We start from the raw sequence: 23,658 nt of genomic DNA on the forward strand, positions 1-23,658 counted from the left end.
AGAAACGGAAATTTAGAAAATAAAATTTTTGACTGCTAATTGGACTTTGAAACAAGCAATGAAAACAAATATTCAAGACATAATAAACTAATTCTAATAGTATACAGTTCACAAATGGAAAATAGAAAAATGATTGATAGAAATATTGTGTTTCAAATACAAAACGCTCGCAAGGTTTCGAACTTACAAAACCTACGATTCAGTGGCAGTTTCCAGCTTGTCGATTACATAATCAAATTCGCAAACAGCAAACCCAGGAGCTAGAATCTTCATTCTTCGAGTGACCGTTTGAACGACAATAGCGAATTCCGAAGTCTTCAGTCAAATGTAATGACAACTATGCAATGCAAATACCATTTCAGTTTGCCCATGCATCTTTTATAGATCAACTACTGGTGCACATAAATGTCAAACAACTCTCAGCCAAAATAACTTTAAATAAAAAATTGACCTTTGTTTCATTTATTCAGTCCAGGCTAAACTTGTTGATTGACACTCCCAAGAAAAATAAGAATCCAGAAATGAACAGGGAGAACACAAAGATCCAGATTTGCACTGATGAAAAGGTAGGGCAAAGCGAGAACCCAACCAGGCCCTGTGCTGTAGCAACTATGATGTCATCGATGCCATCTGAATTGAAGTCAATCACTATTGGGTCTTTTACAGGGTGCGATGGTAAAGAATGAGTAGCTATTTCAACTCCGTTCAGCTCCGAAATAACTGCCAAACTGTCAAATCCTTGAATGACAAAAGCATTTATAGACTCCAGTTTTCGAATAGCGGGTTTGAATGTCCTTTCAATGTGACTATTCGCTCGTATTATTTTCAATTTCGCCTGCCATTTCGCACTCGTTTCGCTTTTCCACTGCAGAATGCCGTCTAAATCATAAGCTTTCATGGTTCCATAACCTATGTGGAACAAAAACTTGGGCTCACTGGATCCAATCGCATTCGAGAGAAAACTGAAGTGGTCGAACTTGGATGGCCTTTCAGCATAAAACACAACTGGAGGCTGAAGGAACCTCAGATCTTCTAGACTTTCCTCGATCGTCATTCCAATCAAGTCTTGGACTGAAAGAAGTTTCTGGAAAATGTGATTGGTCTGCCCTAAAACTCTTGACTCCGCGAAGATCCTGGGAATCCCGATAGTCTTCAGGGAACTTCCAATGTCGATAGATGCCACCGAGTGGATCTCCTGGTCCCAGATGACATGAATTGAGCGATTCATTTCCTTATTTGGAAGCTTGATCAGAGTCATTGGCTCCAGCGTGTGGTTGTTAACCGCTAATATTCCTCCAGAGAACTTAACGAGAAATGCGTTCTAAAACAATTAGAAAATACAGTCTTCCATGAATACACAAAAAACATGCGGAAAACAATCTTTTGAAATCCATTTTTTTCAGATCACATTAAAAACAGGATAAATCCCTCAATTGAAGTCAAAAAAACGTACAACAAGCCAACAGACAATTGGAAAAGTGTCAATGAAATCAAGATGGCCATAAATATGATTGACTTTTTGAACATTTTTCAACACTTTTTCATAAGGGAATTTTGAAAATCCGCCAGTTTTTATGGAAATTTAAATCCATTTATGAAGTTATTCACGTTTTTTCGCGCGATTTTCAGTTTTGTGATTGGAAATCAACTTTTGCCTTCTATTTGGCAAAAGCATTAAAATTAAACAAAGAGAGAACTAAGAGTCAAAGAAATTAAATCATAGAAAATGTTGATAAAAATCATACCAAGTTTTCATATGTTGAGCAAATTGCTTTTATTTTGACGAAAACATTTGGAGAAACTAGCGCGTGACTCGCAACTACGGTGCTTCAAATGGATTGTTGAACGTGAAAATAGCCTCCAAGAAAATTTACAAAGACAACGACATTTAATGCAACCGTAAATTTAAATTGAACCCATGCATCAGGGTTTTCAATTTAATTAATTATAAAACTTATAATGCCATACTTTAGGTTCTTTTTCACTCAAATGGTCATATCTACAAAACTACTGCGTTTTATCAGATTTGTGAAACTTTAAACTCAAAAAGGACACTTAAAAGCCGACAGCATACAATTGCACTTACCGTAATTTTCCAAAAAAAAATCACAAGTTCTGCCATCAATCAGATTTTTATTGAAAAAATAACTTTAGTTTACTGAAGATTTGTAAAGTAACTAAAAATTTCATTAGTTTACAGAGAAACTGAAAAAATAATAACTTAAAACTCTATCTCGGAAAATTAAAATGTGAAGATCAATTATGAGCAAAACTTGCAATATCGAGGAGTTCGTTCACAGCAACACAATACTTTGTTGAAAATTTCAAGTTTTTTAAGTCTTTGTTCATTGAAGAAAAAATTGAATCAGCATAAAATACACCATATCTCGGCTTTTTAGAGGTTTTAATCAGCCATATTTGGACGCCATAGTTAAAAATCCTTAGTGTACCCTGAAAGCACTTGAATGTTGAGAATTTCAATTTCTTTTAGTTTTTCAAATCTACGTTTTTTGAAAAAAAAAAATAACATTGAAAAATAAAAAAAACGTCTGAAAAACTAAAAAAGATTTGAGAGGTCACAGTATGAGGGCAGAAATTCAATCCCATGAAGAAACTTTACGGCACTCTCATTCTGCTAGTTTTTTAAAAAGTTTTTTGCGAAAAAAAAAAGCAACTGAAATAATTGAAAATCCACAAAAAACGCCATATCTCCAACGGCAGAAGGATTCGCGCAGTAAAACTGGGAGACCAAATTGTATACGCCTGAGTGTACCCCGATAGCAACCCGCAACAAAAATCAGATTTCCTGCTTTTTAAACCTAAATTTTTCTCGACAAAAAAAGGAAAAAATATCAGAAAACGCCATATCTCAAAAACCAAAATGATTTTAGGAGTCATATTTGAGATCATAATTGCAACTCCATAAAGTATGCAGCGAGCAACCCACTATAAGTTTGAGAAATAAAAAATCTGTTAGTTTTTTCAAATTAAGTTTTTTTTAAAAAAAAAAACGAAAAAATCATGAAAAACGCCATATCTAGAAAACCAAAGGACATCGGAAACTTAAAACGTGGAAATTAATGAAACATTTGAAACGTTGCAAAATATTGGCAAATTATCAAACATGTCAATCTAGGGACTTCTTAAACATGTGTCAATTGAAAAAACAATTAAATAATGTATAGATTGATGAATTTCCAGCTACAATTAGTTAGCATTAAAACGTAAAATACAGGGCCGATTATAATTCGAAAGAAACATTACGAGATCAAATTGTGCACTATAGAGGCGCACAATTTCTAGGTCTATGTAGGTCTTTGTAGGCCACTGGACTCCAGAGACAGGTCTCTATAAATAATCCAAATGATTAAGTGGACTCCACTTTACTAGGCCGTGAATGCAAGCGAATTCGCAGTCTATACCGGATTTTACAATTTTGTTTGCGGATTCTGCCAACTCGCGGGTTTTTGAGGCAATTTCGAGTATTATAATGTTTCAGCTATTTGTTTGTGGAACCCAAAACAGCAAAGACAATCAAAGAAAACTAACAATGTCGGTCGAAAACGACAAATCTAATTTCGACCAGTTGCGTAATACGCTAATAATTCATAACAACAGAATGAAAAGAAAACATAGCTATCAGACTGTTGGAAAAGAGTCAATGAACGCAAGAAAACAGAAAAAAAACGAACTTGTTTTTTCAAACAACTTCAACTTCAAATAAATAAATGCATAGCCTCTCTCATATCTTTGAAATTCGCGAGAAATTTATGATTGACTTTGTTGATAAAATAAGACCAATTTGAGAAAAATGGACCAATAGGTTAACTTTTAACTATTCTGGTTGTTCGCAAAACTTAAGCCCAATTTTGAAATCGGTCCTATTTTTCGTGACCTCGACACTTTCACAGTTCGATAATGGAGTGTGGCTTCCTTTCAACAAAGGAAATAAAATGAATTTAAAATGAAATCAAAAGTGAAATAGCGAAAAATCAATTTTCACCGTGAACAAACCGCGAGAGTTTTTCCTAAAAACAAACCATCATGACATAAACAAGAGTATTCATTACGTTTATTGATTCTTAAAAATTTGAGTAGACTGGGTATTTGAACAAAAAACGCGCTTAAACCAGTCTATTGGTTGATGAGGTAACTGAGTCGGCCCGAAATGATTCAGAGATTTTGTAACACAAGTTATTCACAAGAAAAATAACTTCGTCACATTTTGATAACGTTTACTAAACAAGAACATGAATATGTTACATGGAGGCAAAACTGCGCTTTGCACCACTTGCGACACAAAACCAGAAAGCCGCTTAGTCAGAAAAATAAAAAAACAAGGAACTGTCGAAAAAACTAGATATATGAAAAGGAATCAGGCTAGTTTTGAAACAAAAAGATGCCGGGACGATAGAATGTGAAATTTGAAACTTACGAAACGGTAACAAAGCCAAAAATACCTTAGCACAAACCTGTTAAGCCAAAAAAACCAACCAGACTTAAATCTTAAAAAAGTTAGATGTCAATCTCCCCCTCACAACACACACGCAGATACAAATTTTTTCGCTCGTCAAAAGACGCATTATGAGGCCATTAAGCCGATATAATTTGTGCCCGAAACATATGAAGCCGAGAAAAAAAAAGGCAAAAAAATGTTGCCATGAAAAACTTGAGCTATTATTTCTGTAAAAATTTAAGCAATTCGTGCAATCTAGTGCGCATAAAAATTATGTTTACTTGAAACTACTCAAAATTAGGTCACTAAGCCGATAAAATATAAGCCGAAATCAGTTGGGCAGAGTAAAAGTTTTAAGCGAGAAAAAAATATATACGAAGTCAAGAAATTACAAACAGCAGAAGTAAATCAAAGCACTAAAAGCAACTACAATCTGAAAAACGTACAGCAAAAAAAAACAATTATACGATGTGGCAACTAAGCCGACAAAACAAAAGCAGACAAATAATAAGCCGACAATTTATTTTCGGCTCGATTCAAGAACAACACGATAGAACTAGGCTCATTACTCCAAAGCACCGGTTAGTCAAAGCACCAGGTAGGCCAGAAAAAACCGATCGGCGATTTCAAATAAATTTTAAACCAATGTGAAAGCAAACAAGCTAGAACAAATTCTTACTTCAGAACTATTTGAAAGAGGTGAAAAAAGTCATAGCCACGACAGTATCTTTACAATTAAACCACTGCTGCTTAATTCATCCTCCATGATTTTATTGTAACTACCCAGGCAGCAGTTAATGCGCTTTAGTTGGTTTTTATAAATCTCACGTTAGTTGCAAAGCAACTAAGGGTACACCCAAACTGAACACAAAAAATTGTACCAATGGTCGGAAAGAATGAGCTGATCAGTTCATCCTAGCCTTGCTGTTTAAAAGGGTGAAGCTCAATAGTTTTTCAAGAATTTGCTAAACGCTTTTGCTAAACGCAACTTTGATGAACTAACCGCATTAGTTTCAAAAAGGAGAGAACGTGGAGTGGATTTTTTGGCCCTTCCGTAGGTCTCTGCGATTGTGGGCTGACTAGACATGCTGAGTTTAGCCGCGGCTCTGCTCATCAAACGCTCCTGATTAGTCAGAACTGAGGCGGATTCTATATGAGTGTCTTCAAACGTGTGCCAGTCGTGTACAACACCGTGCAATGATCCAGAATAAGAACTCCAGTCTCTGAAACAGAAAAACTTCAATCTGAATCCAAGAAATTCGATATTATAACTTCAAAATTAAGCGAACAAAAATGTATTAGTTGAAAAATGGAAAAAAAGTGAAAGCATTTTTCCAGAATTTGGTTCTGTCACAAGCGATTTTTTCTCTGTGGAAAGTTGCATCGAACTGAAACTATTTTTGCGCAAGTTTTAAGTACATTATGCACATTCTCTATGACATTTTCGCCTTGAGACTCATGAATATGTCAGATTTTCTGGCACATGAAGCGCATGTTAATTACTCAAATCTGTTTACCTGAAGACGTCTTTTTCTGAATACTTTTGGACATCCTGCGTTCTTCCTGTTCTCAAATTAAGGCGAAATAAAAATGCTTCATTCACTCTGCACTTTTCATTGCTCGATTTGCCAGAAACTTCATCTACGCTAGCCTCTTTTGCTTCTTCTTTGGCATTTTCAGATTCAAACTTGGCAAAAATGAGCCCAAATGCACCATGCTGGTCAATTTTCACACTCAAATCTTCAACTTTACATCCCAGAAAAGACACTTCGAGAGACTTGTCTAATGATATTAAGTGTGTCTTTTTCAGTTCAAAAGTCAAAACCGCCACTGATAAATCCGATGAAATGATGACGAAGTTAGTTTCACACTTATTCTTTTTTCCTTTCCTGATTTCATCGTCACATGACTGGAAGGATTTCAACAGCAATAAGTCTCTTTTTATTCCTAAGTCTTCAATTGAGGTAGATCGAATGAAAGTAGCTGCGTTCAAAATCTCCAACTTCTGCATACTACATGATGTTGACTCGTGAGGTAAATTATAGATTGAGAGGTTATTTTTTGAATACATAATCAGATGAGGCTCCCTTTCAATTGAAAATGGGTGAACTACTAAAGATGATATATCTTGTAAATCATTCACGGCTACTGGAATGAATACAAGCGGCAAAAGAGATGTTTGAATTTTTGGGAACCACGCGTAGATACTCAGCAGAAATGCTATGAAGGGGAATTTATACTTGTTGTACAAGTTGTAAATGAAACCTCCTGATTCATTTTTGTTCCGAGTTGACGCCTGTGACATCATTTTTAATTCTGTTCTTGAATAAATATGGACTTTGAAATTTCGGTTAAGGTAACCTTCGCAATCAACGCATGGTTATCTAAAAGTAAATGCACTGACAGAAGCTGACAAAAAAAGCTGGACAACCATAGTGGGTTTGATAAGACAAGTTCCATCGCTGTCCTCTTCTGCATAAAAATTACTTGTCAGTTGTTGTTATACATAGGGCAAAAAGCTTCCTTGTACGCACTACCTTTGCTGAAATTTATTCAACACACAAATATAAATTGAGAGTATTAAAACCACAAATTTCAAAACGATATTCCAGAAAAAACAAACACAGATTGGTTTCTAACAGCACAAACCAAATTAGAATTCATAACTGATAAAGACAAAACTCCAAATACATTGTTTTCAGGCAGCAGCGAATCTACACAAATCTCATTGGTGGAACTGTTCCAAACATCGTGATTGGATGGCCCATTTCTTGCATTCTGATTGGTTGATGCCGAGCTCATATTCAGCTGACTTCTACTTAGAAAATCAGTCGTAGATTTTGATTGAGAGGAACCCCATTGCCAAAGCTCTCCGTTTTCTGAAGCCGTGTACAGCAAAGCGCAATTTGAAGGGTGGAACTTTATGTCCCATAATGACCTTTCGTGACCTTCAAAATAAGACACGGGAGACGAAACATTGCGTAAGTCCCACATGTATACCTCGCCGTTTTCCATTCCACATGCAACTACGTCTGGCTGGTCGGGTTTGACGTCCAGACAGGTAACTCCGGAGACCATATTTTTAGAAAAGTGTCGTGTTTTGTTGGCACTCTGTGGCGGCGCGAACTTCAATGGCGTACTCTGTTCACGCAAATCAAATAAAACATTATGGCCGAGCAGATCTCCAGTCAGTATGCAATTAGCAGATGAAAATCGACAGCAAAATGGCACAGACCCGCTGGGATTTTTCACTCTGAAACAAAAAATAGACTTCAACACAGAGGCGAAGCTGAGCTTCGCACTACTTGCGATACACTATGTAAGGGATTAAAACAGCAAGATACTTAAGAACTATCAATGAGGACTTCTAATTTTTTGTGTTTAAATTTATTAAAATTTTTAATGAGTTCCAATTGGGGTTGAATTTGACTTCAAAATTTTAAATTTGGGGCCAAAGTCTTAACGATCTCATTAATAATATCAGAAATTTGTAGGAACCAAAGAATTAGGTAAATTAAAGCCAACAGCCAATTAGCTGAAAATCAACCAAAAATGTTCGGCAAAATCTTATTGGAAAATATATATGTACTGCCCAAAAAAATCAACGAAAGTCATATAGGTACTGAAATAAAGGTGGTATAGACAATTCGGAAACTAAACCGAGAGGTAAATCGAAAAGCGAACAAGCATCAGCAAAAAAGTAATATCGATTAGTTATAAGTATCAATACAGCCAATCTATCCAAATGAATGAAGGTAGTTTTGAAAAAAAAACACGCCAAGACAACAGAATGCAAAATTAGCATCGGAACAAAACTTACAATGCGGTAAAAAAAAAGCAGAAAAAACCTCAGCAGTAGCCCTTCATCCCGAAAAAAATGTTAATAAAAAATTATGAGACCCCCTTCCCCTCAGAACACACATGCACAAACTTTTCTGGGTCATCAAACGATGCAAAAAGGGACCATTAAGTCGACATAAACTAAGACTAAACCGACTAACTCGAACAAAAAAGTGAAAAAAAAAGACCAAAAAGCCGACAAAACAAAAGCAGAAAAAGACCTTTGCCTTACCAGGCGTATTCGTTACCTTCAGGCTAAGTGTACAGGAGACAATAAGAACTTTTAATTCGTTATAAACCAAGGTACCACCAGGAGTCGATGCGTCCTATGGACGAAGTTGTTTACGGGAAAAACATGTCTCGATTCATCTCAGTTTGAGAGCTTGAAATACAGGAGTGAAAAAGTGAATCAATCGAAACACTTGGCGAAAAAAAATCGTCCTCCAAAAACAATCATACCTAAATCGTCATTCATTTCTAAAGCGAAAATATTTATCAAATTTGATTTAAGAAATAAGGCCAGACCAACCTCTGAACTTTCGAGTAATCATCAGTTTGCATCAAGGCTATCGTGTTGTTATCTCCAAAAGAAACCAAACTAGTAAACTTTTGGTCAAACGTATTGCTAGAAGCCATATTTGCATGGACATTTTTCCAGATGTGAGTCATCACGCCTCTCGCTTCACTGGTTTCTTCCAATAGTTTGTTCACAAAGAACACATCGCCTTGCGAGGTTGAACAAAATCCGAGCTGTGAGGTTGTCTCAGTTGTCAGCTTTGTAGGCTCGCCCGATATTTTGTACTCGTTTGAACTACGAGGTGACAAGGTTAAGGTTTTGCCAATTGCTTTACTACTTTCATTGTCCACGGAGCCCGCTGACGAAATCAAATTGTATATTTTGAGGTAATTTTGAGGCTCTAGAGTTGAAGCTGTGAAAACGGACGAATCACTCGCAAAAGAAACAAAGTGTACATTTTCACCCACAAATAAAACACTCGGTTCCAATTCATAAGCCGAGAAATCATTCATTTCTGAAGATACCAAATTTACATGCTAGATATATATATATATTCAACGACAGTATAATTGGTTTAAATCACAACCGAACGCTTAAAAAATCAATAAGCTGAGAAACTTAAGTGATAACTAAAATAGCCCGAAAACCTAACGAGACCATTCGGCAACTCAAGTCGAAAAGACTAAGAGACATGAGAAAAAAGAGTACACGACTAGTTCATTGCAACTACTCAAATTTCAATTACCTATATTTTCCCTCTACTGAAGAACATAGCCAACTGACAGTTGGAAAAGAGTAATGAAAGCAAAATAACTGAAAAAAAAAACTTCATCCTTTGAATTTCGAAGAAAAAATAAATAGCCTTCAAGTTCTTTGAATTTTTAGAACAATTCATCGTGGACACTTTTTTATTAAAACTAACCCAATTTGAGAAAACTGGATCAATAGGTAAGACTTTATTTCGCTGGGAAATCTGATAATTAATTTCAATTTTCGAAATTAGAAGTCGATCACCTTTTTCGTGATCTTCACAATTTCGCTGTTCGATAGTGGAGTTTGCCTTCCTTTTAACAAAAAAAATGCACTGAACTTAAAAAGAAATCACCAATCAAAGCGCGAAAAATCAAAATTGAGCTTGATTAAATTTTAAGACTTCCTGAAAAAAATCAGCAAGACCTATATAAGAGTACTCACTACGTTCATTACTCTTAAAAACTATGGATATGTCTACTTGATTTCGGAGTTTGAGTCATTCCTTGACATCAAGATGGGTGCCAAAATGTTTATCAGATGCAAGGTATGGATTCTTCACTCCACGCTTCACAATCCATTTCCAAAGGAGTATCAATCAGCCCTGCTAAATTTCTGACGAAAAAGTGCACGCGGCCTGCATACACAGACGTAGATTGCAAAAATTCCACAGACTTTTTAAACTCACCCAGTTTTAATCGCATCACAGCTTTGAGTTCACTTTCATTCATCCATTCTGTCCCGATTTTAAGATAATTTCTGGCCCGATGTTTCAAATCCCGTTTCCAATGCTTCTCAGTTAAAAGAACGATTACACTTATTCTGAGTAGCAAAAATAAAGATAAAATTTGAATGTCACAATCTTCAAATTGTGAATTATCACAGAAAAACAGCAACCATCTAAAACAATTTTCAAGTACTATATTTGATCTGATGTCTTCTAATTTAAAATGTCCTCTTTTACTCGGCAAAATAAAGGCACATACCAACACGACAGCGAGCTTTCGGTGAAAGAAAATCTCGCTGTTAAGATGTTTCTCCAAATCGTCATCTGATAAACTTTGCTTTTTATATATCACAACTTTTTCGAGATAACAGAAAAAGTCTTCTTGATATATTGATCGCAACTCGTCGTGCCAAAACATGGCTTCAATTAAATATACAACGGAACTTTCGGCGCCTAAATTTGTCAACATTTTCGCACGTTTCATTGCCAGTCGATCGACGGCTATAGACTTTATTTGCGATTCACAAACATTGAACTTCTTAATATTGAGAAACTTCCCCAGCAGAAGTTTGTATTCATGCCGTTTTCTTTCTTCACTAGCTCCACTTTCATGGCACATTTGGAGTCTGAATAAGACATAGAGGTAGATGAAATAGGCTCGAGACCATTGAGTCGCGCAGGCCAATTGTCCCGCACACATCGCAGCCGATTGCCAATTCAAAACTGTAGCATGGTACCACATTGATTCATAGATAAAAATCATTCTCACTTGTAACAAACTAGGATAGCGGTCAAAATTAAACATAAGGCATTGATATTGGCTGGGATCTTGCAGCAAATACTGCTGTCTAAAACGGTAAAACTCATACAAGAAACTAGTTTGTCCCAGTTCCTCGGCCAAAGATTTTAGAGCCAAACGACAACTACCTTTATCGAACTCTGAGACAGGTCCAACAAATTGTAAAAACGTCAAATTATAAGCTAGGATGCAATTAGTTGCGAGCACACTTCTCATCGCTGGAAGACTTTGAGCTTGTCTTAACAGTTCGATTCCCTCCGTCTTGTCAGCATCTATTTTATGCATTATACTCAACAACGAAAGCACTTTGGCAGGCAATACGGCTGAAAAAAGTTTCATAGCCCCCATGACAACGTAAACTCCAGATTTCAATTCGCAAAACAATCTATCGTCCAACAAATTGGAATGAGATTGAACACAGTCCGTCACGATGGTCTCGGACACGATTTTCATCAATTTCTCGAAAGATTTATGAGCGCTCATGAAACTCAGCCCAGCGCGGGCGAGCCGGGCAAAATGTGTAATTAACAGAGATACTCCAGCTGAAAAACTCAGAGAGTTCGGTTCCAGAAGAGTGTACATACACTCAGCGCCGTAAAAGTGTGCAACCGTCGGCGTCTTTTTTCGAAGCAATGGGTATACCGGAAATATTTCGCGCATTAGTTCGCTGCTCTCAATTTCTACTTGGTCCTGCCGCTTGTGTAGAAGAATAACTGATTTGAGAATTGAGAGAAGTCCAATTAGGAAATCGCACTCGGCACACACCATTTGAGCATGCAGTTCAATCAGACTGTAGCGGCAGCTCCACGAAAACGGGTTCTTCCACCATCCAGCTGTTGACCTGCAAAGTAACACACTTCGCGCTATATGTATACAACTAACAGTCCCTTCAACATGATGCGCGCTGCAATTTAAACTTCCTGCTTATATGTAGCTTATTATAAGGTTGATGGACTTCATAGTCGACGGTGACTTTAAATCTCCATGTGATGAAGCTCACACAATCGGACTATTCTGGCCAAATCCCAAAAAATTTAACTGCAGCCGATATCATAAAGCAGTCAAAACCGTAATTTAGACAAAACCGTAATTTATAAACCAGTCAAAACCAGAACCTGGAAACAGTCCTAAACTAAGATTAAATCAGACAGAGGCCGGATAAGAGGTTTCGCAATTTTTCATAACCTTTCTTAATAGTGTCTTTTCAAATATTGATATGACAATATTGATAAAACCATCATTATTAAATTTGCCGGGAAATTATCGAGTCTGGATCTCAAATGTCGTATGTGTCATGAGGTCTCCAATCGCACACAGTCTGTATATTCTTAGAACCGGACAAGATTCACGCAAAAACTAGAACAATGCAATGAATATGCAAAAAACTGCAATAAAATATCCACTGATGGAAAACTGAACTTGCCTGGTCTTGACGTGAACTCAACAGGGCTTCACAACCTTGAAAAATTACTTGTGCAAGTCACCCAAGAATTGAAAGAAATCAAAAAGCAAGCACCAATGAACAAGCACCAACTGATCTTACTGTAAAAAAACTATTCAAGCATTTTACAGAAACAGATATCACGTCAAAGGTTAAATAGTTCTTGTTCGATCACCTCGACAACACCAGTAAACAAGAAACGATTCAAGCAAACTAGGACAGACATCCAAATAAAAGAAATTTGACAAACCAGCGCCTATCATTGCTGTTGTAAGGCAAACGCAAAATTATATCAAATCTATTCCCGAAGAACTTATTGACACTGCACCCAGAAGACATAATTATCTCAGAATGGTTCACTCAGAAACAACGACGGACGATATTACAGAGCATTGCAATAATATGGGCACAAATTTACTTCACATTAAAAAAAGTATCCAAATCAGAACCTCACTACGTTTTCAAAGAAGATGATATAAATATCGATGAGTGCTGCCAGTTGAGCAGAATGCATGATAATGGAAAGATATCGGCTAAACACCGCTGCATGCGATTGCCTAAAATCACTGTCACAAAATCATTAAACGGATCGATCGATATTTTGAACATAGGACTTGCGAACGGTTGTTTAATTCGGAATAAAACAAATCAAATTAGTAGCCTATAGCTCTTTTAGGACCTCATATTCTGGTCATTGCAGAAACATGGATTGATTCTAACCCCTCAGAAGATTACATCCTAAATCAATGTAACTAGCGATCCAGTGCAGAAATTTCTGCATTCTGAATGACTATCTAAATTTAAGCAAGAAAAACACCTGAATTCATCAAGTTGATCAGTCAAAATGATTTGAGATTTCAAATCACAACTGCTTTATGATCAAGAAGCTCAAGGCAAAATTTATGCAGAGCTCAAAATATTGATCAGTGTGTTAAATTCGTCTTTACAGAAACTTTATAAAAGATAATAAAACAAAGCTCCATAAAATACAATCTTTCTCAAAAAGTTACATTTATATCTCCGAAATTCCACAAATCAGTTGTTCAAGCAGTACAGGCTTAAAAATTTAATAGAGTGAATTAGACACTAGGCATACCCAAGAAAACAGCAACAAAAGAAAAAGATAATTAATCAAAAATCGGTTGTTTCGTTTTCGAAAAAATCAAAACAAAATTTTCAACGAAATGAAAAATTACCGGACATCGTTTCTATAAATTAAGGGAATGACATAGAGAAAAGGCAGGTTCAGCGTTACAGATATGATCAGAAAAAAAGCAATGAGAGCTCGAACATAACCTTAACTTTTTCCAAATGCTTTTCTTAAAAAGATCAGACAAAAGATTTTTCTAAATTGCTGATAGAGTAAAAAAACATATTGTTTTTCAAAGCTTGAATCATGATACAATATTAAAGCGCATTAAAAAACTAGAGGATCAGACCGAATCATGTACGGGGTATCGTGCTTTAAAAATTAATAAACCTCAGAAACTCAAAACAAAACAAAAAAAACAAAAGCATATGAGTGAGATGATCAAAACTAAAACTAACCGCTTGTTTTTTTTTACAATTCAAATGATGATTTAAAAACCCAGCTTAAAAACCCAGCCAACTCCAAAATTCAGAAGACCAAATTAAAAAATTTTACCAAACAACACTCGATTGAAAGTCAAATGAGAAAAAAAACCAATGGCTCAGCTGAACCAAACAATGAAATACAAAAGTAACAATTGGCTGCAAACCATGTATCGTGAAAACCATGAAAAAAACAAAATCCCTGCACAGCTTTCTCTAAAATCAGTAAAAACATCATTGAAAAAAAATAAAAGGAAAACTTTATTTAAATTACATGATATCAAAAAATTTCACGGAATAACTGTTCGTTGCTTCACAAAAAAACAACAAATTATTGAGTTTTTCTTTTGTGAAAATGGATTACTGGGATTACTGGGTGCGACGCTTTTTTGTACAAAAAAAATTCCGAGGTGTTTCTTTCAAAAAAAACTCAAAAGGGAATAAATCACTGCAGAGCTTTCGTGAAAAACCTGAAGAAACACAAAACTGAAATTAATCAAGAAATCAGTCCAATACATTAGAAAAGAATAGAACGAAAGTAACCAGTTACTGTTTTTATTCAAATTACATAAATAAAAAGAACAAATCACTGCATAGCACTTTGGTTCGATAAAAAAACAAATAAGGGGAAAACAATTTAATTTAAAAAATAGCAAACATCTGGGAACTCTTTTTGAAAAACCTAATAAACAAATCAGTGCTAAGCTTTTTTTACCAACATAAAAACCATTTTTCACCAACATAAAAACTATCAACAAATTGATTGGGTAACGTTTTTTTCTCACTCCTAAATCATTCAAAATGGGACAAAATGAGTAACTGATTTAGGAAAAATAGATTTTTGAAAGAAAAAGTAAATGAATTGAAAACAAAAACTAAATTCTTACAAATCAGTTAAAATGCTTTTAAGAGAAGGCTGCTAATGACAACCCTGACATTTCGTGGTCCTGCGCTATCATCCAAACTTATTTGAAACGGTAAAATTGACCTGCCAAAACTGTTTGCCGAAATAAACTTGACCCGAAAACTCGCTAGTCGTAGCGCCTCATAGCTAGTTCATTCAACTTTCTTGAACTTGTTCAATTTACGGTTACTGCTTTTACTAACTGTGCCATGTCCCTATAGCCTCCACAACAGCCGCAGAGCAGTGGACACCTAGCTGAGCCCATGCGGCAGTAACCAATAAACAAATTCAAGAGGGGATTCAGCTTCCAAAACGAAAACTGAAGCCCAAAACCAAGAGTAGTATTAGTAGAAAGTAGAATATGAAATGGAGCAGAGTACCAAAAAAGCATCACGACGCATCAAAATAGATGTTCAAAATAACCCTGATTTAAGTTTTAAAAAATGATATAAAAAAGTGACATAAAACATCCTGGCAAAGCATCATTTACAAACATGCATATTTAAATAAAAACAATGCGATTACACACAAAGCCGATGCTTGATGAAAATCCGCAGGCTAGTAGTAACGTTTAAACCTATTTGCACAGCATAGCTTGAAAATATAGAGTGTAGCTAAATCATGTAGAGATAGCGTAACATGCTTAAGCATGTCAACATAGGGCTGGAAATGTCCCGCTCATTAAATAATAGACATATAGATGAAAACCCAAAATTCAGCTTCATCTTTGTCCCAAGAACCCATGTGCATGGAGCCGGTGCTGCAGTAAACTACGACTAGAGTCTAAAGCATTCTTTGGTCGAAAAATTTTGCTCGCCAGACTGAATTCTTCTCAGCTACATTCAACACTACGAATTATTTCTGTTGCATAATTATAGTAATTCGTGGTCCTCCTACTGCATCTCTCTCGCATTTTATGCCTTATGGAAGTGAGTTTCTTCTTAGCTTAGCACCAGAACATGACCAGGTTATTGTAATGAAGGATCTAAGCAGTCATTTAAATGAAAACTATCACAATCGTGCATTTGAAAAAAATGCATTTCCCGAAACATATGATCTCACGTGTCATGTGACTGAAGCCACTCACAAGCCTGAAAACCTGCTTGATCAAGTTATTACGCCTCGACAAGTCTGGATCTCAAATGTCGAGTGTGTCATAAGGTCTCAAACTGCACACAGCTTGTATAATCTTAGGACCGGACTCGATTCATGCAAAAACAGGAACACTGCGATGGATATGCGAAAATAACAATGAAATTTACACTAATGGAAAATTAAAATCGGCTGTTTTGACAAGAATTCAACGCGGCTTCACATTCTTGAAAAATTACTTGTTGTGCAAGTCGCCAAAGAATTGAAAGAAACCGAAAAGAAAGTACAATTGAACAGAAACTGCAATAACGCACCAGTATTCACTATCAACTGATCTTACAAAAAGAAGGTTCCGAATATCAAGACCAAAGTGATGACAGAGAACAATACTTTTTCAAGATAAAACATCAAGTTTCTATAGAAGCAAACTGGATAACTTGAATCTTCCATCCATTCGAGATAAGCACTGAGCAATCCATTAAATTCTTGGAATTAACCAATCAGAAGTTTTAATGACAGAAACTGCGAATTCGACACGTTTTTACCCTTTGTTTTCAATGAATTTTTTATTAAATCAACCAAATAAGGAAAACTTAATTGCGATACGACAATCCGTGAATTTGAAAGTGTTAATCCGTGATAAGCAAAATAAGGAAAATCCGTGATAAGCACAATATCAAATGGTACTTCTGACTGTGACACTCTACCTTTCAACTTGGATAATTTAAAAAATTGAAAGTTTGTGAGACTCCTGTTTCAGATATATTTGCGGCGGAAATTTTCGATCATGTCTCAAAGTATCAGTTGTAAAGCCTTAAAATACAACATTCCTCAGACCCCAAAGTATTGAATATCTACCGGTCAATATCAAATCCTATGTTTCTTGCCGAAGTAATGGATCGTCTAGTTCATTCACAATTTTCCAGCATCATCGAAGAAAACAGCCTTTTGCATAAAAGTCAATCTGCCTACCGAGAACTCTATTCATGTGAACAGCCGTTTTGAAACTCTATTTCTCATTTCAAATGCTCGGGTTCCAATTGTAGTCCACTTAGAGTTGGAAAACCATTTGAAGATAATGGGAGACTGGTTCTCAAATGCAGGCCTTAAGCTAAATGAGGGAAAAACTGAAGTCCTTGGAATAAAGTTGAACAAGAATATTCTCGGAGTTTCACGACAAACTGATCGCTCCAAAAAAAGTCTCTGCAGTCAAAATGTTCTTGATGTTTCGTTGACTTTTTACCAACATACAGCTGCCGTTACATCCATGTCTTACTTCAATAAGAGAAAACTCCAGCAAGTTAAACGTTTCTTGTCCCAAGAGAATCGTATCATGCTTGTTCGTCAGTTAATTCTCAGCTGACTAGGTTATTGCAATTCGCTGCTTGGTGGAATGTCGGTAAGCGAGTTAGCGCCACTCCACAAAATACAGAGTTTTACAGCTCGCTACATATTCAACCTTCCTCGTTTCTGCAGTACCAGTCTTCACCTCCATGATCCTCATTGGCTACCCGCTTATAAAAGAATTGAATTCAAAACACTAGTATTTATACACAAGTGTGCACGCAACCCGAACATTATTCCTCAGTATCTAAATGAATTTACATTTTCGACCATAGGACTTGGAAAATCAAACTTTCGCCTCAAAGTACCAAAAAATAACACGAAACAGAGCTCAATTGAAGGAAACAGTTGAAGGAAAATTCTGAAAACAGTTTTATTCAAACTATATTATTACCCCTAATATTGATGAGTTCCGAAACAAGTGGATAACGAAACCTAAAGATGATGATCCTTAGTTTCTTGTAACGCAATAGTTTGCATTGCACCAAGATAAAAATGAAATGAAAAAAGTTCCAGTGATAGTGAGAAAAAAAGCTTAAATCATAAGCAAATTCCAGGCTATGTCGACTAATCCTACAAAAAATATGCAGACAAACAAAAGTCAATCAAACACTTTCTTCAGCAAAAAATTTGTTCGCAGGAAAAAAAACCTGAACAAGGTTCCAATGTTCACCTCTATAACGCTTTCTTGTAACGCAATAGTTTGCATTGCACCAGGACAAAAATGAAATGAAAAAGGTTCCAGTGATAGTGAGAAAAAAAAGTTTAAATCATAAGCAAATTCCGGGCTATGTCGACTAATCCTACAAAAAATATGAAGACAAACAAAAGTCAATCAAACACTTTCTTCAGCACAAAATTTGTTCGCAGGAAAAAAACCTGAACAAGGTTCCAATGTTCACCTCTATAACGCTTTCTTGTAACGCAATAGTTTGCATTGCACCAGGACAAAAATGAAATGAAAAAGGTTCCAGTGATAGTGAGAAAAAAAGTTTAAATCATAAGCAAATTCCGGGCTATGTCGACTGATCCTACAAAAAATATGCAGACAAACAATAGTCAATGAAACACTTTCTGCAGCAGAAAACTTGTTCGCAGGAAAAAAAACCTGAACAAGGTTCCAATGTTCACCTCTATAACGCTTTCTTGAAACGCAATAGTTTGCATTGCACCAGGACAAAAATGAAATGAAAAAAGTTCCAGTGATAGTGAGAAAAAAAAGCTTAAATCATAAGCAAATTCCAGGCTATGTCGACTAATCCTACAGAAAATATGCAGACAAACAAAAGTCAATCAAACACTTTCTTCAGCAGAAAATTTGTTCGCAGGAAAAAAAACCTGAACAAGGTTCCAATGTTCACCTCTATAACGCTTTCTTGTAACGCAATAGTTTGCATTGCACCAGGACAAAAATGAAATGAAAAAGGTTCCAGTGATAGTGAGAAAAAAAAGTTTAAATCATAAGCAAATTCCGGGCTATGTCGACTAATCCTACAAAAAATATGAAGACAAACAAAAGTCAATCAAACACTTTCTTCAGCACAAAATTTGTTCGCAGGAAAAAAAACCTGAACAAGGTTCCAATGTTCACCTCTATAACGCTTTCTTGTAACGCAATAGTTTGCATTGCACCAGGACAAAAATGAAATGAAAAAGGTTCCAGTGATAGTGAGAAAAAAAGTTTAAATCATAAGCAAATTCCGGGCTATGTCGACTGATCCTACAAAAAATATGCAGACAAACAATAGTCAATGAAACACTTTCTGCAGCAGAAAACTTGTTCGCAGGAAAAAAAACCTGAACAAGGTTCCAATGTTCACCTCTATAACGCTTTCTTGAAACGCAATAGTTTGCATTGCACCAGGACAAAAATGAAATGAAAAAAGTTCCAGTGATAGTGAGAAAAAAAAGCTTAAATCATAAACAAATTCCAGGCTATGTCGACTAATCCTACAAAAAATATGCAGACAAACAAAAGTCAATCAAACACTTTCTTCAGCAGAAAATTTGTTCGCAGGAAAAAAAACCTGAACAAGGTTCCAATGTTCACCTCTATAACGCTTTCTTGTAACGCAATAGTTTGCATTGCACTAGGACAAAAATGAAATGAAAAAGGTTCCAGTGATAGTGAGAAAAAAAGTTCAAACTATAAGCAAATTCCGGGCTATGTCGACTAATCCTACAAAAAATATGCAGACAAACAAAAGTCAATCAAACACTTTCTTCAGCACAAAATTTGTTCGCAGGAAAAAAAACCTGAACAAGGTTCCAATGTTCACCTCTATAACGCTTTCTTGTAACGCAATAGTCTGCATTGCACCAGGACAAAAATGAAATGAAAAAGGTTCCAGTGATAGTGAGAAAAAAAAGTTTAAATCATAAGCAAATTCCGGGCTATGTCGACTGATCCTACAAAAAATATGCAGACAAACAATAGTCAATGAAACACTTTCTGCAGCAGAAAACTTGTTCGCAGGAAAAAAAACCTGAACAAGGTTCCAATGTTCACCTCTAAAACGCTTTCTTGTAACGCAATAGTTTGCATTGCACCAGGACAAAAATGAAATGAAAAAGGTTCCAGTGATAGTGAGAAAAAAAGTTTAAATCATAAGCAAATTCCAGGCTATGTCGACTAATCCTACAAAAAATATGCAGACAAACAAAAGTCAATCAAACACTTTCTTCAGAAAATTTGTTCGCAGGAAAAAAAATCTGAACAAGGTTCCAATGTTCACCTCTATAACGCTGTCTTGTAACGCAATAGTTTGCATTGCACCAGGACAAAAATGAAATGAAAAAGGTTCCAGTGATAGTGAGAAAAAAAGTTTAAATCATAAGCAAATTCCGGGCTATGTCGACTGATCCTACAAAAAATATGCAGACAAACAATAGTCAATGAAACACTTTCTGCAGCAGAAAACTTGTTCGCAGGAAAAAAAACCTGAACAAGGTTCCAATGCTCACCTCTATAACGCTTTCTTGTAACGCAATAGTTTGCATTGCAACAGGACAAAAATGAAATGAAAAAGGTTCCAGTGATAGTGAGAAAAAAAGTTTAAATCATAAGCAAATTCCAGGCTATGTCGACTAATCCTACAAAAAAATATGCAGACAAACAAAAGTCAATCAAACACTTTCTTCAGCAGAAAATTTGTTCGCAGGAAAAAAAACCTGAACAAGGTTCCAACGTTCACCTCTATAACGCTTTCTTGTAACGCAATAGTTTGCATTGCACCAGGACAAAAATGAAATGAAAAAGGTTCCAGTGATAGTGAGAAAAAAAGTTTAAATCATAAGCAAATTCCGGGCTATCTCGACTAATCCTACAAAAAATATGCAGACAAACAAAAGTCAATCAAACACTTTCTTCAGCAGAAAATTTGTTCGCACGAAAAAAAACCTGAACAAGGTTCCAATGTTCACCTCTACAACGCTTTCTTGTAACGCAATAGTTTGCATTGCACCAGGACAAAAATGAAATGAAAAAGGTTCCAGTGATAGTGAGAAAACAAGTTTAAATCATAAGCAAATTCCGGGCTATGTCGACTAATCCTACAAAAAATATGCAGACAAACAAAAGTCAATCAAACACTTTCTTCAGCAGAAAATTTGTTCGCAGGAAAAAAAACCTGAACAAGGTTCCAATGTTCACCTCTATAACGCTTTCTTGTAACGCAATAGTTTGCATTGCACCAGGACAAAAATTAAATGAAAAAGTTTCCAGTGATAGTGAGAAAAAAGTTTAAATCATAAGCTAATTCCGGGCTATGTCGAGTGATCCTACAAAAAATATGCAGACAAACAATAGTCAATGAAACACTTTCTGCAGCAGAAAACTTGTTCGCAGGAAAAAAAACCTGTAAGGATTCGAACCTAAGAAGTTTTCCGTCCATAGTATGAACAGTACCTCGACGTTTAAGGAACATTATTGATACCACGAACTTGATAAATGATAACTCAATGAAGTATTCCAAGCAAAAGATTCAGTGATTTTGGTATTAAATATCCCTCAAAAACTCTTAATTCGATAAACTTGCTTTGTAAAAAAAATTGTCTGACTGTATAACACTACACTTAAAAGCTCGCATGTGTACTGATGCTCAAATAAGATGTTAAAAGTTCATCACGAATTGTGGACTTATCGCATTTGTTGGGTTTGTCCACACTATTTTAAGTCAACTTACTTGTACGCACTAGCTCTGGTCTGGTTCACGTAATGCACAGCACTGTCTATGTCTGTGATGCTGAAGGACAGAACTGCCTTGTTAGTCACTAGACAGGCGTATCCATACACCAAGTAGAACCTGGTCGAGTTCGTCTCCAGGTGTTCTTTCTCAACTAACGAACAGTACGCAGGCCATAGGAGACTTCCGAAGTTTTCCAGTTCACGCTCCAAATCAGTCTCCCCCTTCAGAAATGAGAATAGATTTCTCTTCACAGCATCAAGATCCTCTATCAATTCACTGTTCGTAGAGTACATAATAACTTGTCGTTGGAATGTTAATTAAACTAAAACTAATTTCTGTTCGTTCTTGGATGTTACATATGAAAATAGCTAACCAATTACTATAGTTTAATCATCCGCACGAAATAAAAAATATCTCTAATTGTTAGTCAATCTGAATCTGAAAATGAGGTCAAATGCAAATCAGGACAACAGACTCCTTGCATGAAGCACAATCTTTCATACACTTGATTACCTAATTCGGTTGTTTCTGTTTTTGTTTCTGGGAACAAGGAATGAAATCAAGCGGAGGCTAAATTAAAACAGAGGCAAAGCAGAACTTTGGACCACTTGCGATGCAACACAAACATTGCATGACAAAATGGCAGACAGAAATTGTGACGAACATCACTAATTAGAAAAAAAAGTTTCTGAAAATGTCGAGAAAAACTAGATCTTCCTTAAATTTCATATTTTCCATGAGTAAAATTCACTTAAAAACATGACAAACAAGACAAGTGAAATTAAAATCTGCATCGAACTAAAGGCAACAAATCGGTAACAAAGCCGACATTTTTTTATTAGAAATCCGTTGAGCAAAAAAAATATTTTCATAAAAAATTATGGAAAGTTTTTAATAAATAGGAAATTATCCCCTCAAGACTGATACGCATAGGAAACTCGTTTCACTCATCTAACGACGTAATATGATGCCACAAAGCCGCTTAGGCATAAACCGATAAAATTATAAGCAAATTAACAAGAAATAAAATGGAAAAAGCGAAAACTATACCAAACAGGAGTTTGTAATATTAAAAAAAACGTAAAAATCAAATATTGATTAAAAAAACAGGTTATTTAAATGGAGATATAATCAAAATAAGTTTGTGGGCTGACAAAATTGCAGTTTTGGGAGAATGACACAGTTATTTTCTTAGACAAGCTGTTCACAGGACAATTTGTTTACACGACAGGTTATTTACAAGTATTCGTTCCAAATAAATAACGCCTGCTAATTGCGAGCAGAATAATCATATGCGTAATAATTCTGTAAATTAACCGATCGGAGCGAAAAATTCCAAAAATGCTAATTACACAAATATTTAATTAGAAACTTTTCAAAAAAAAACTGAACCTCCGCAAACCATATCGCAAATCAATTTCCTCTACCAATGGGGCTACGAAAATGAACTCTTCTACTTTGCAAAAAAACTGGTCCCGAACAGATTCGAATAACAAGCCTTTTTCATCTCACATAGGTGTGTTATCTCTACGCCAGCTACGCTGGATAGCTGATTGATTTTGAATTTAATGCGTTGAAACACGCGTGAATTTCACGTTCAAAATCTTGCGAGCAGTTGTATTTGAGAAATAAGTCTAGTACCCGGTTGCCACCCTTCCTTATCGCAATCCTAATCATAACAACTTTGTTAAACAGATATTGTAAAACGCCTTCCTGTTTAGTTGCCAATCAAAACCCAGTATGAAAAACGGTTATATTTGCCCGAGTTTTTCTGAACACCCGATCATTTTTTTGAAATATGATTTACGACTGAATGGGCTTTGACAGTAGAATCGCACGAGCTTTCTTTGGACTAGGCACAGAATGTTTCGACCAAAGTCTTAAAAAATCTTTTTCAAATTACACTCGTTTTTTGTGCACTGCTATAAAAAGATCTGAACGAAAACAAAACTTAGGCATATTGGACATTCATAGTAAAAAAGGCCAATTGGAAAACAAGTTTTCTTAGAAAAAAAAAAGACTAGAGAAA

General features: G+C 35.7%; 3 protein-coding genes across 5 annotated transcripts in view; 1 reads left to right on the forward strand and 2 right to left on the reverse strand.

Annotated features, from left to right (window-relative positions):
* The window catches only part of LOC134849377 (kelch domain-containing protein 1-like), a 381,010-nt gene that overhangs the window by 200,373 nt on the left and 156,979 nt on the right, over positions 1-23,658 (forward strand). The window lies entirely within an intron of this gene.
* Positions 72-6,837, reverse strand: LOC134849293 (uncharacterized). Its single transcript, XM_063866498.1, has 3 exons — positions 5,974-6,837; positions 5,460-5,679; positions 72-1,321 (listed from the first exon to the last, which is right to left on the reverse strand). Exons 1-3 carry the CDS (start codon positions 6,762-6,764, stop codon positions 467-469), a joined length of 1,866 nt encoding a protein of 621 aa, XP_063722568.1. The 5' UTR covers positions 6,765-6,837; the 3' UTR covers positions 72-466.
* On the reverse strand, positions 6,944-22,063 carry LOC134849309 (nucleoporin Nup43-like). Of its 3 annotated transcripts, none has more exons than XM_063866501.1 (2): positions 21,627-22,063; positions 6,944-7,709 (listed from the first exon to the last, which is right to left on the reverse strand). In XM_063866501.1, exons 1-2 carry the CDS (start codon positions 21,920-21,922, stop codon positions 7,052-7,054), a joined length of 954 nt encoding a protein of 317 aa, XP_063722571.1. In that variant the 5' UTR covers positions 21,923-22,063; the 3' UTR covers positions 6,944-7,051. The 3 variants fall into 3 exon arrangements, with proteins under 3 accessions (XP_063722571.1, XP_063722570.1, XP_063722569.1); XM_063866500.1 differs by lacking the exon at positions 21,627-22,063 and adding an exon at positions 8,826-9,348; XM_063866499.1 differs by lacking the exon at positions 6,944-7,709 and adding an exon at positions 9,943-11,930.

The sequence above is a fragment of the Symsagittifera roscoffensis genome, chromosome 1 (genome assembly GCF_963678635.1).
Source record: "Symsagittifera roscoffensis chromosome 1, txSymRosc1.1, whole genome shotgun sequence".
In the NCBI taxonomy this organism is placed as follows: domain Eukaryota; kingdom Metazoa; phylum Xenacoelomorpha; order Acoela; family Convolutidae; genus Symsagittifera; species Symsagittifera roscoffensis.